We start from the raw sequence: 12531 nt of genomic DNA on the forward strand, positions 1-12531 counted from the left end.
TAAAGCTGAAACGAAAAAGGTAAGCTGATCAAGTTTTAAACCAAACAAACAACAGTGCACTCAATGTAATCCTTCTAATAGAAGAAGCAAGACATTTTACTTGATCTTTGTTACTATTAACAAGGCTTCCATAAAGCTACCCACAAGGGTAATTATAGCAATAATTCCCTGTTCTTTGGTGACTGAATGAGGTGATAATGAGGCTTTCAGTTTTTACTACTGTTTGTGATAGATTAGCTCAAATTCAAAAGGTGTGGAGATAAGGAAGCTGATCCAGGCTAGGAGAATGATCATTCAGTTATTTTATCTATGCTAACAAATTGGACCAAGCACAGAATTCCAATTAAAAACAAGATGGGGGGGGGGGATAGAGGGGGGAGCTTGTTCTTCTCTTTTGGTCTGTAACCCTTGCAGTCACTGAAAGAAACGGAAAGCATCTTTCTGAATAAATAGAATTTCTACTTCAAACTAGCAGTTTAACTGGTAATACTTACTTGTAATATTGTTTGTATTTCTATAGCCATGTTCAGGTGTTCACCCCACGCTGAGGAATTAAAGACTGTTTCTAGTTGCATTTGCTTGAATATGAGCAGAACACTGCAGCTGGGAACTCTGATAAGGGTCCGTGATTGCACAGCAAATGCAAGTAGAACTCCCTTTCGAACCTACAAGTTCTGTACTGAGGGGGGTGGGGCCAGCACTCCTGGAGACATAGGGAGCGGGTTCAGCGTGCATGTAAAGTTTAGTCTTGAAGGAAGTATAGTGTTTAAGGTCCTACAGAACTCCTCCTTGAAAAACTGGCCATTAATTCCTTCAATTTTGTATAAAATGTTTTATTACAAATAATTAAAATAGACATCTTACTAGCCATAATCAATGTTTTCTCCTATTTTGAGGTTTGTGACAGAAAGTGTAAATTGAACATATATAAACCACACACACACCTATAACTATATATAATAGTCCTAAAAATCTGAAAGGGAAAAGCCCTGTCAAAAGCTATGGAATGAATCACAGGTTAAAAATAAAAAAGAAATGTCACGTTTTCATCAGCCTACTTAAAACCTGTCAGTACAATCCTACATATGAGTTAAATGGGGATTACTCCTATGTAAGTGTGCATATGATTACAGCCTGAGTTAAACTCAATCATCTCCATCAGGCAATATCTGTGTTGACAAATGCATATATTATTGTTGGGCCATTGCAGTGGGGCTGGACTTCACAACTTGCTAGCCCTTTGCCTTGCTATTTCCCCCTTCCAGTCTCACTATTTCTCCCCCCTTCCCCCACCACCTCTTTAGCTCACTTTTGACTAGCCAGGCCTCCATGGCAGGCATTATGTGACTAGCCACATCTTCCTTGAGAAGCATTTTGTGGTGGTGCCTACAGCAGTTCTTCAAATTCCCAAATTGGGAGACCCCTGTTCGATATTATCTGGATACCAAAATGTTTTTCCAGCACTAATCGAAAGCCAGGACAATTCAACCCCTCATTAAGAATTGTCAGGCACTTTAAGTTGATATAACTAACAGTAATCTGGTGCTAAAAGGGTCAAATTACGCTGCATGAAGAAGGCTACTTCAAGTGAAATATGGATGATTTGATCTGGAATGATGGAATGGCTTGAGTGAGGGTTTGGGAAAGATTTACAAGAAGACCCCCTAAAAGACCTCAGAGGCTGGGGTCTTTTAGGGGGTCTTCTTGTAAATCCAGTTGCTTTATTACTATAAAGCAACTGGGTTTACACGAAGCACAAACACTTGGCTGGAAGGATGTAATCAACTGAGACAAAATAGAAGTGGGAAAGATCTCAACAGGCAGACCAGCAGCAATTCTTTGCATGACCAGAACATTCATGAGTAATCAATACAGTAACTACACTGAAACACATGAAAACTCACTAATCTTATTTGGACTTCATGCTAAACTCTGATTTACCATTACGCAAAACAGCCTGAGGCTTATCAACTCACTACTCTCCCCTTCTACTTCTTGCACCTGCAGTAGTGAAGTCCACAAGCTTTTGCTTCTGTTTTTCACTAACTGCGGTTTATTATTGTGTCCAAATCTGGACAAACAGGTTAGCCGAAACTATTATTTCTTGAAACAAGCCAACTTCAAACTGGGTTTGAAGTTGACTTGTTTCCCTAAACCATACTTAGAATTAACCATAGTTTAGGGCAGGATTAGGCAACCTAGTGCCCTTCAGATGTTTTAGAATACAACTCCCATCAGCCTCAGCCAGAATGGATTATGTCAGGGATTATGGAATTTGCAATCCAAAACACCTAGAATGCAACAGGTTGCCTATCTCTGGTTTAGGGTCTGGACATAGTGAAGTCAAATACTTTACTCCAAAGTGATATGCAGTACAGACCATTTTGGAAAGAGCTGTGTTTCCTTATTACTAACATGTTTTAAAATACCCCATGTATTTTTAGTTTATTTCAAATGTAGTTGTACCGTGAGATTGTCTTAGGATAGATTAATACACATTTCCCTTCATAAGTAATTGTCTTGCCCTGGCCACTCTTCTCCATCCAAATTCCACTTAACTTACACTTAACTTTGCATCCAGTAGTTAATACAAGAAAGTGTACAAGAAACCTGCAGTTATATCTTCATCTATCAAGATTGGGAACAATCTTTGAAAAACAGTTTCAAACCCTCTACTCATGGAAAAAGCTACTGGAGGGAGATTTGGGACCTTATTTATTTATATTTATTTAATGCATTTCTTAGCCTCCTTTCAAGACTAGTCTTGGGAAAGCTTAATTCCAGTCCAAATACAGAGATATGAAGCACAGCCAAAACACGTAACAGCATTTCTAGGCACTGTGGTTTTCCTTAATGGACTGTGCAGTCACCACTAATCCACTCAGATGATCTAATACACACTATACCAACTGTTACGTCTTCTGTTGTAATCCAGCCCCCACTTGGCATCAGAAGGCATTGTTTTGCTGGAGGGATACTTAATCCAAGCCCTGAGCTTTGTTTTCCCTCTGCAACTCCCTTCCCAGTTGCTTGTCCCAGAATCTGGGTTCCAGATCCAGGTGTGCAATAGAGTTGCAGGGGGAAAGTAGCAGGTCAAAGGCTCCTGAATATATCAATGACACTTTAACATGAAAAGTATTAATTGAAGTAAAAATTAAATATTAGGACTTAACTGGACACTTGGTAAAACTATAAACTTATCTGATTGCTGCATTCTTTTTTCCTTCTGTAGGATCTAACCTATATATATATATATATATATATATATATATATATATGCATAAGACTTGCATATTATTGGCTTTCACAATACTTGCGCCTTAAGGTTTTATAGGTATCTGTAATTTTTCCTATTTTCTATAACAAATTAGAGGAAAATAAATTATGAAATGTGCACAGGTTTATTGGTGACTGCCAAAACTGTTTGATATGCTCTCTTATTTAGCCACTTACACACATAAAAACCCCACATTTCCCTGCTTGTAGCACCCTCTGCAGTACAGCCACTTAAATGCAACTGGGGAAAAAGCCTCACTATGTTGTCTGTAAAGACACAACAACGTTCTAGAGGTTTTAATTATTTTCTTTTAAGAGATTTCATATATCAGTATCAACTGTACTCTGACAATAACCAATGCTATTTTTTTTAAAAAAAGGAAATCATTTTAAAGAGCTACAAACAGGAGCTATAGAATAATGCTACAATGTGTCTAGAAGACATACCACAATTCAATACACTGTTTTAATCCATTTCAATCTGAGAATACTACCAGAGAATACAAGCTATTAGTCACTCAAAACACAAAATAGAACAATTAGCTTACCATCCCTGTTGGACAGCAAGCACACCAGGCCGTTAAGGCATGTGTCAGTCACTTCTGAGATGTTGGTTGCACATCTGCCTATTGCCTGAATTGTAGCTGCTGCGAATTGTTTATCTTGGCTTTTCACATAGGTCTGGAGAAAATAGGAATTTTAGTTGTCAACACATTGGCCTCATTAGTTTAACACAGAAATAATGCCCTTTGGAAACTATACTCAGTCTTTTGAATTAGTGAATATATGAATAAGAGTAATCCTACTTAGAAACAGGGTATCATGACAGCTTTAGTTACCCAACGCCGGGGGGGGGGGGGGGGGGAAGGGAGTCCATAAATATTAGTAGAGGGTGGTAACTCAGTGCCAACAATTGGTATAACTGCAAGAACAGTGTGGTTTAGGAATTATTTTCAGAAAACATTTCTGTCCAATTCACCAGCAGATTCATTCTCTCTCACACACACACACACAAACACACAATGAACAGAAGACACTAAAACAACTGCATATTGGAGCATTACATATACATTACATATAAGTGTAATGTTCCAAAGCAAACGCACCAGGCCATTAAGACATGTGTCAGTCACTTCTGAGGCGGCACCCACCCTCTGGAAGACCCCCCCTCGTATGGTTTGAGAGGCAGAAGACATAATACCTTTTAAAAGTCTCCTGAAGACATACCTTTTTTCACAGGCTTTCCCTGGTTTTTAATGTAGCTGGTTTTATATTGCCTTTTAAACATTTTAATGTTTTAAATTTATACCTGTATTTTATGGTTTTTAATTGTGCACTGCCCAGAGAGCTTCGGCTGATGGGCAGTATAAAAATGTAATATATATATATATATATATATATATATATATGTGTGTGTGTGTGCGCGCGCGCGCGCGCATTGTAAATATTAATATGCCCTAAACTAATTACCTTAGGTTAATAGCAGTGTGTCAATAAAGAAATATCACTAGAAGCAAGATAATTCCTTTCTAGTATTCTGTGTATTTATTTATTATTTATTTATTGCATTTCTGTACCACCCAATAGCCGAAGCTCTCTGGGCATTTCACAAAAATTTGGGCGGTTCACAAAAATCTACAGGGAGCAATATTCCACACAGTTTTGCCCATCTACAACTTGCATCGAGTTGTAGCATCAAGCTGATTTACTACAAAAACAAAACACTTTGAGTGCTGCTTTTCCTGTGCAGGACTCTCTGAAATCAACTTAAGCACACACATCAGATAAAGTTTCATGCAGTAAAGATACAAATAATGTGCAAACCTGAAATTCTCTGAGAAGAGTTGATATGTTGGCTTCATTTGCTAAGTTAGTTAAGATGTCAAGCTAGAAGAGAGCGTAAATTGTTTAGAAATAGCTGGTAGAACAGAAAATGTTTTTCTACATTGTAAACCATTCAGAATTATCACTTTAGACCTAACAAAACCTTCAGTAAATTGAAGGCTGAAACATAAAGCACCACAAACCTTTAACATATTGAGAAGAACTATCTCCAAGATTAAAGGAATCAGTATTCTAAACAACATATTAACCAACCTGCGCATTATAGATGCATATGGACTGTAAGAAATCCTAACATAGTCCATGCCCTAAAGGCAATATTTATTGAAGCTTGGGTCATGTATAAAAGCTCTTAAATTATTCCTAAATCTGTCGGAGGAGCTAGAAAAGGAAACAATGTGCCTACATTGTGCCATATAGTGTGGGCTACATTTCAAAGCTTCCTTCTGCATATGGAAGATGTCTTTTGCACTGGAGAACTGTGGAACTAAATCCAAAACTAACAAAGAGACTTGGGGCACCTGAAAGACTAGCAAATTTAATATGGACTAGAGTTCACAAAGTTCTGCTTGGGCAAATGGAATCAACAAAAGAGAGAAAAAATCCAAGATACACAAGAAATATCTAATTTAGTAGGCACAATGTGTTTGCAGAGAATATAGAACCCAGTGCCTCTGATGAAAAGTCTTCACATGAAATGCACTGGGCCTAATACACTACGCATTTTTAGTGCACCTTGGAGGCTTACTCTTTTGTTTTCATACTGATGCCTTTACTCCTTCTCTCCCTGGCTGAAGCCCCTGTTCTAACCACACGAAATTCACTTCAACCCTTTATGACCCAATATTTTACTAGAAGTTTTCAATCCCATATTTCAGGGTTTGATAATTTCACTAGCCCCTCTAGCAATAAAGAGGGCAAGCCAAACCCTATTGAGGGAGATTAATCCAAGGCTAGTTCCACACATCATAACCAGCCAATGCACTTCCACCCCCAGTTTCAGTTCGGAGGTAAAACTGGAAGATGAAGGCCTGCCCTTCACCTGTCTGGTGCAGAGCCTCTGGTCCTAACCCCCACTCCAACTCTTAAGTGCTAGTTGAGGGTGAGTTACCTTCTGTCCCCTCATTCCTCAGCTCTAAAATTAGAGCTGGAGATTTCCCCCTGAGCTCATGCTACATTCCAGAGACATAGCACATGTCAGGGACAAGACCCTGCCCTATGGAGGATGCATGGAAAAAGGAAATTTTTGGTTAGCCATCAAGGCCAGCCAAAATTTGTCAACCACTGCATATTTCTTAAATGCTAAAAACATGTTTTTATAAATATAATTTAGAGGAGTTTCTCTCAGTAAACTTCATTATAATTCCACACCTGCATTTGCAATGGTGGAAGCCTAATACAAACACAAGCTTGCCTAAAGCCACAGCACTTATTTCCCCCCCAAAACAAGTATTTACAAAATACATCAGGAAGTTCTTCTCTTTTCCTCTGCACTATCATTAACTTTCCAATTCAACAGTTTGTTTAAATTTGCTAAACATAACAGCTTCCATTTCATGTTTCTGCCCTGACATTAGCAAAGCCAAATTAAAGTCTTTTTTTAAATCATACTTTTTAAATAATACTTATTATAAGAACATAAGAAGTGCCCTGATGCTGGATCAGACCGAGGGTCCATCTAGTCCAGCACTCTGTTCACACAGTGGCCAACAAGCTGTCGACCAGGGACCAACAAAGCAGGACATGTTGCAACAGCACCCTCCTACCCATGTTCCCCAGAAACTGGTGCACACAGGCTTACTGCCTCGAATACTGGAGACAGCACACAACCATCAGGGCTAGTAGTCACTGATAGCCTTCGCCTCCAGGAATTTATCCATCCAAATTTGTGGCCGTCACTACATCTTGTGGTAGTTCTATAATTTAACTATACGCTGTGTGAGGAAGTACTTCCTTTTATTTGTCCTGGATCTCCCACCAATCAGCTTCATGGGATGACCCTGGGTTCTAGTATTATGGGAGAGGGAGAAAAGTCTCCCTATCCACATTCTCCATACCATGCATAATTTTGTACACCTCTATCATGTCACTGCATTCAAAAATAATTGGTTTTCTTTTAGATACTCAGCCAGCAATCCTAATCACACTTACTAAGGAGCAAGCCCCCCTGAACAGCAACATTTACTTCTGAATCAACATGAAAAAACCCTCTGCTCTGAGAGTTTAAATTAGAGATATGTTTGTTTATTTATTTATTTATTACATTTTTATACCGCCCAATAGCCGAAGCTCTCTGGGCAGTTCACAAAAAGTTACCTAGTGCCTTCCAAATGTTTTGGTCTAGAACTCCCATAACCGCTAACCATTGGCTATGTTGCCTGGAGTTTATGGGAGTTGTAACCCAAAAAGATCTGATAAGCACCAGGTTGCCTACACCTGGTTGTTCACAACACAGAGTATAACCTTCACGTTGCTGCTCAGAACCAGAATTTGGGAACAGGTAAGCTAGAACCTTGACAACTTTGCTATTTTAGTTTTAATATTAGCAAAGCAGGATTGACAAGGCCAGTCCTGAAGGAACACATCTATTCATCCAATTAAGAATAATAATTGTACATAAAACAAATATACCTTTAATGTCTTGATCATAGTTGGATCAGTTGACCTAACATAGAAACTCTTCAAGTAAGGTTCAAACATGCCCTGTGGAGGGAAAGATGCAAACGCAAATTATTATTAGCAACTGTATTGAGGTTAAAATATTATAAATTAGAATTTATATATTCAATCTGCCAAACCTTGCGCTGGATCGACATGGTTGCTATATTCTGGAGAACAATGTACTGTACCTCCCTAGAAGTAAACACTGAAAATTAACAAGTGTTTTTCTCAAGTATTTCTCCATAAGAAGCACTGAATAAAAACAGAACCAGATTATCAAATTTTAAGACTGTGTTCATACAAATTATTTGAATGCTCTTAGAAGGGTTTTGAATACGTATTTAAAGGGACAGAATCTACAAACATTACAGACAATGTTTGGGCAATAGTTTGGTTGCCAGTACTAGCACTGAATTTTACTACCAGTCAAAATCCTTAATGAAATGTCCAACTCTCATAATTTAAGTCCTAACTAGGTCCATATTACTGTAGACATTACCAGCCTGATTTGGAATGAACCCTGGTACACTCCTAAACTAACCTTTGAGAATCCTAATTAAACTCAGATTCTCAAAGAGAATTCACAGAGCATACTTGGTTTAATTTTATTTTAATACAAGTTGACAAACCAGGGTAAAGGAGGGAAGGAGTGCAGGGAATTAACAGGTGAGAGTGGTGGTAGGAAAAAGCATGCACAAATCCTGTGGTTCGATCTCTAAATCCTGCTTCTATTATGTGTGGTTGCACCATGCCTTGAAAATTTGAGCAAAATTTATATTGTATGAGTATAATAGTATTAAATACTACTTTCCTACTAAGTTGTATAAAATCGATCTCATTAAATATTGATAGTTTTCAAATTTTATATTGATCATATCCATGTATGAATCATGAATACCTAAATGACTTTTCCTATAGATCTAAAAACTATTTTAAATTTGTGAACCGCCTAGAGAGCTTTGGCTATTGGGCGGTATAAAAATGTAATAAATAAATAAATAAATAAATAAATATACATTTCAGCTCGCTCTTTGGAGAGAATCAGTTGGCAGCTGTTAAGAGTATACTTGATTTACCTGTTACTGCGCAGTAAACGTACTAATGATTTAGCAACAATACCAGCTTCAGATTTAGGTGCCACATGCCAATAAAGTTGTGCAATTGCCATCACCACCTGAAAAAAAGAAAAGAAATCTACTTTCAATGAATTCTTTACTCGTGCTATACTTTAAAGCAGTATAAACGTATTCACCTACAGAAAACATTGATTTCTAACATTCCCTGAAGCAAAGGAACACATTCAAGAACATCAGTTTTTTCCCTTAAATTATAAACAGCTGTTCTTATCGGAGGGCAAAGTAGATGCAAATAAATGCTAGATTCAAGTTCTAACAGTAAGATTATATGGGAACACGGTATCCTGGAAAAGATACCAGGTTCTTAATGTCTTTGAAATTTATTTTATAATCTAAACCTAACAATAAACTGTTTTACTTCGCTACAGCAAGAAAAGCTGTGTGCACAGCTGACAACATTACAAGTTCACAATGAACTTGATAGGGGAGCCTGATGTAAATGAAGATGTGCACCTCCATCTGGATAAAAAAACATGTGGTCAGTTCTGGATGGCCCAGATGAGCAACCAGAACTCATGGACACATTCAGATATGTGCTCATGGACACATGCTCATGGACACATTCAGATATGACATGTATTTGCACACACATCAGTTATGCACACAGATCTTTGTTGATTAGGGTGATTATGTAGGTCTAATGTCCAAAAACCCATGTAGTATTTAATTGATATGTATATAGGTATGTACGGGTAGGATAGTGTCAAATGATAAAACAAAGTCTATCCATAATAAAATATGTGACAAATAGATTTATTTTTAATCACCATAGGTTTGTAACATTATTCTATTCGCTCTGGGAAGCTTAACAATTAAGCAGCAATGAGATTTGCTCCTGCCTTACTTCAGGGGACTAATTAACAGCCTAAAATATATGGCCACAAACATACCTAATGCACCTCTCATAAATAGGTAACACAAAGGATAAGGTTCCCAAAATACAAACAGGACAAAAACTATCAAAAGGAACCATGTGATTATAAAGTGGATATAATTACAAACAAAAACCCAAAAATATAATGCAATTATAAAAGCAACTGTTACAGTTGTTGTGGTTAGTGGATTGATAATAGTTGTTTGTTGGCTAGATGTTTGGTGTTTATTTGCAATTATGACCACTTTATAATCACATGGTTTCCCTTTTGATATTGTCCTGTCTCCCATATTAGTGATACCTGAGAACATTACACTCAGGATACATCTGTTTTAAGAAAATCTATCAAAGGTGCTAAGGAAAAATAGTTATATTTGAACAAACTTTGGTTCTTTTTTATATATTAATAGCAACTGTATAACAGTTACTATTTTGTAGAACTATTCTGCCCAAAGGTTAAAACTGGATACACTGAAGCATTCACTCTTTTCAGTGGATTGGATTGAGAGGTCAGCATAATAGGGCTGACGGAAACTTGACTCCCTCGCCCCCTACTCCCCATTACACATGCTTAGCTCTGGATTCTGCCCTATTCCCTGAAGTAAGAGATACAGCCTCTTTTTAAAAAAAGGACATTTTATGAACAGAATTAATCATACAGCAGCATTCCGGCTTTGTAATAAAGGCTTTGTATTTCGTATCAGTAATCTGTGGTCTGGGTCCATGGAATAGGGTTTGTTCACTTTCTGGTTTTTCTCTTGCTGCTCCTCATCAGATTCATAGAAAGTGTTTTCACTTTGCTCTTCCAGACCTCTGTCCTATAAAGGGAAGTAAAAACAAAACACAAACACCCATTGTGTTTACTTTTTTATTCTCAGATATATTTTTTATGATTTCCTAAATCATAAATATGGTATATCATCCTCTAAATTTCCTCTAACATTTTGAATTCAAAGTACATCTTACATTTCACAAGGGACTCTTGACAACTTAAAAGGCAAAAAGACTGCTTCTTTCTCAGAGGCTGAAGATTCGATGTATGGGCCTCCGTAATTCAGCTGACTGAGCAAAAACCTAATACCGAGTATGTCTACATAGTATAATAGAAGAAGAATCATAAATCAAAACATACAACTCTACCAAGTAGGAAATACAGCATGAAACCTTATGAGATCAGTGAAGTGTCCATGATACAAGCCTGTTCCTAATAACACACCTACACTTTCAAATATGCTTGAACACCCATTTCTCAGAGACTTTCAGAAGAAAGTATGAAAACAAGAGTTCACAGAAAACAATTGTCTGATTCTTTTGAAAGAAACCTTTGGCATCTTATGAAAAGTATGTTTTAGTTCAAAGCTTCCACCTCTCAAACTCTACAGGCAGACAATGCAGAGAGCTATGTTTTAAAAGCTTGTGATCTGATGAAGCTCAGGGATGAGGAAATTTATGCCCAAGTATCTCTGTTCATGGTTCTAAAAATCATTTAAAAGATTTACATCTATACCGCTTAACATTAAAATCCCTAAGCAGTTCACATTAAACTATACATTTAAAACACATTAAATACATCAGCACAGAATAAATAAATAATTAAAATATTAAAATATTACAAAACAACAACAACAACAACAACAACAACAACAGGATAGTAACAGAGTCCCTTACAGAGTCTGGGGTATCCTGTGTGAATAGGTGTGTTTTCAAAAAGTGTTTAAAGCTTGCCAATGATTCTACCTCTTGAACCACATGAAGGAGAGTGTTCCAAAGGGTGGGTACCACCACTGAGAAGGCCTACTCATATACCGTCACCTGGAGACATTCCATTGGCCATGGAACGACCAGTGATGCCTCTTCAGTAGATCTCAGGGGTTGAGTGGGTACATATAAGGGAAGACAGTCAGCTAGGAATCCTGGTCCTGAGTCATTTAGGGCTTTCTACGTTAACAGAGAAATCTTTAGCATGACTTGGTAGCTAATAGCCAACCAGTGCAGTTCATTTAATATAAGTGTAATATGTGTATAATTAAGTGTTCCCCTGAGCACTCTACTGCTGCATTCTATACTAGTTGCAGGTTTTGAACCAGGCAAAAAGGCAACCCCATACAGAATGCATTATACTAGTCTCATTATGAGGCTATCCCTATTCTGGAATGGACATGCTTGGCATACCAGCCAAATTTAGTAATGGGCATTCCTAGACACTGAAGTCAACTGAGTCACTAGTGACAAAGATGAATCCAGAAGCCTTCTTTGCTGCCTTCACCATCACTCAGTAGGCACAATTATGCATTCTCATGTTTGATCACCCCCATAACAAGTCTTACACCACTTGCACTTTAGGCGCCTTCTGTTCCCCAAACAGCCTGACAAATATATGGACTGCCCTCAACCTCTTTTTAGTCACCATAGTTTTGAACAGAAGTAGGTAGATTTGCATACTGTGATCTGCTAACTGCAATTAGTACTAAAATGTCTACATAAAAGGAAGGAGGAAGTGGGAAAGAGCTGCACATGAGCCCACAATGCATTTTTGATCAGACAGCACCATCACCACAGTGGGCAAATATGTAATTTACACTAAAACCACACAAGATTCTCCACCAAGGCAATCCAAGTTCTGGACTAAGAACAGCTGTATCTGTGACCTACACAAATGAATGATTCAAAAGAAATAAATTATGTTTTTGCTTAGTTTGGAATAATTTATTCAGCTTCTACTAGTCACAGAAAAGGTCATGT

The 12531-nt window shown here is 37.6% G+C and overlaps 1 protein-coding gene across 7 annotated transcripts in view; it reads right to left on the reverse strand.

Annotated features, from left to right (window-relative positions):
• Window positions 1–12531, reverse strand: part of AP3B1 (adaptor related protein complex 3 subunit beta 1) — a 354279-nt gene that overhangs the window by 99641 nt on the left and 242107 nt on the right. For all 7 annotated transcript variants that reach the window (XM_063127965.1, XM_063127964.1, XM_063127966.1 and 4 more), the window contains 6 exons: window positions 10449–10607; window positions 8856–8953; window positions 7917–7971; window positions 7750–7821; window positions 5101–5163; window positions 3825–3957 (listed from right to left, as the gene is read on the reverse strand). In XM_063127965.1, the coding sequence (XP_062984035.1) occupies window positions 3825–3957; window positions 5101–5163; window positions 7750–7821; window positions 7917–7971; window positions 8856–8953; window positions 10449–10607 (580 nt within the window). The remainder of the gene's footprint in view (window positions 1–3824; window positions 3958–5100; window positions 5164–7749; window positions 7822–7916; window positions 7972–8855; window positions 8954–10448; window positions 10608–12531) is intronic.

This window comes from Elgaria multicarinata, chromosome 6 (genome assembly GCF_023053635.1).
Source record: "Elgaria multicarinata webbii isolate HBS135686 ecotype San Diego chromosome 6, rElgMul1.1.pri, whole genome shotgun sequence".
NCBI classification, from domain to species: domain Eukaryota; kingdom Metazoa; phylum Chordata; class Lepidosauria; order Squamata; family Anguidae; genus Elgaria; species Elgaria multicarinata.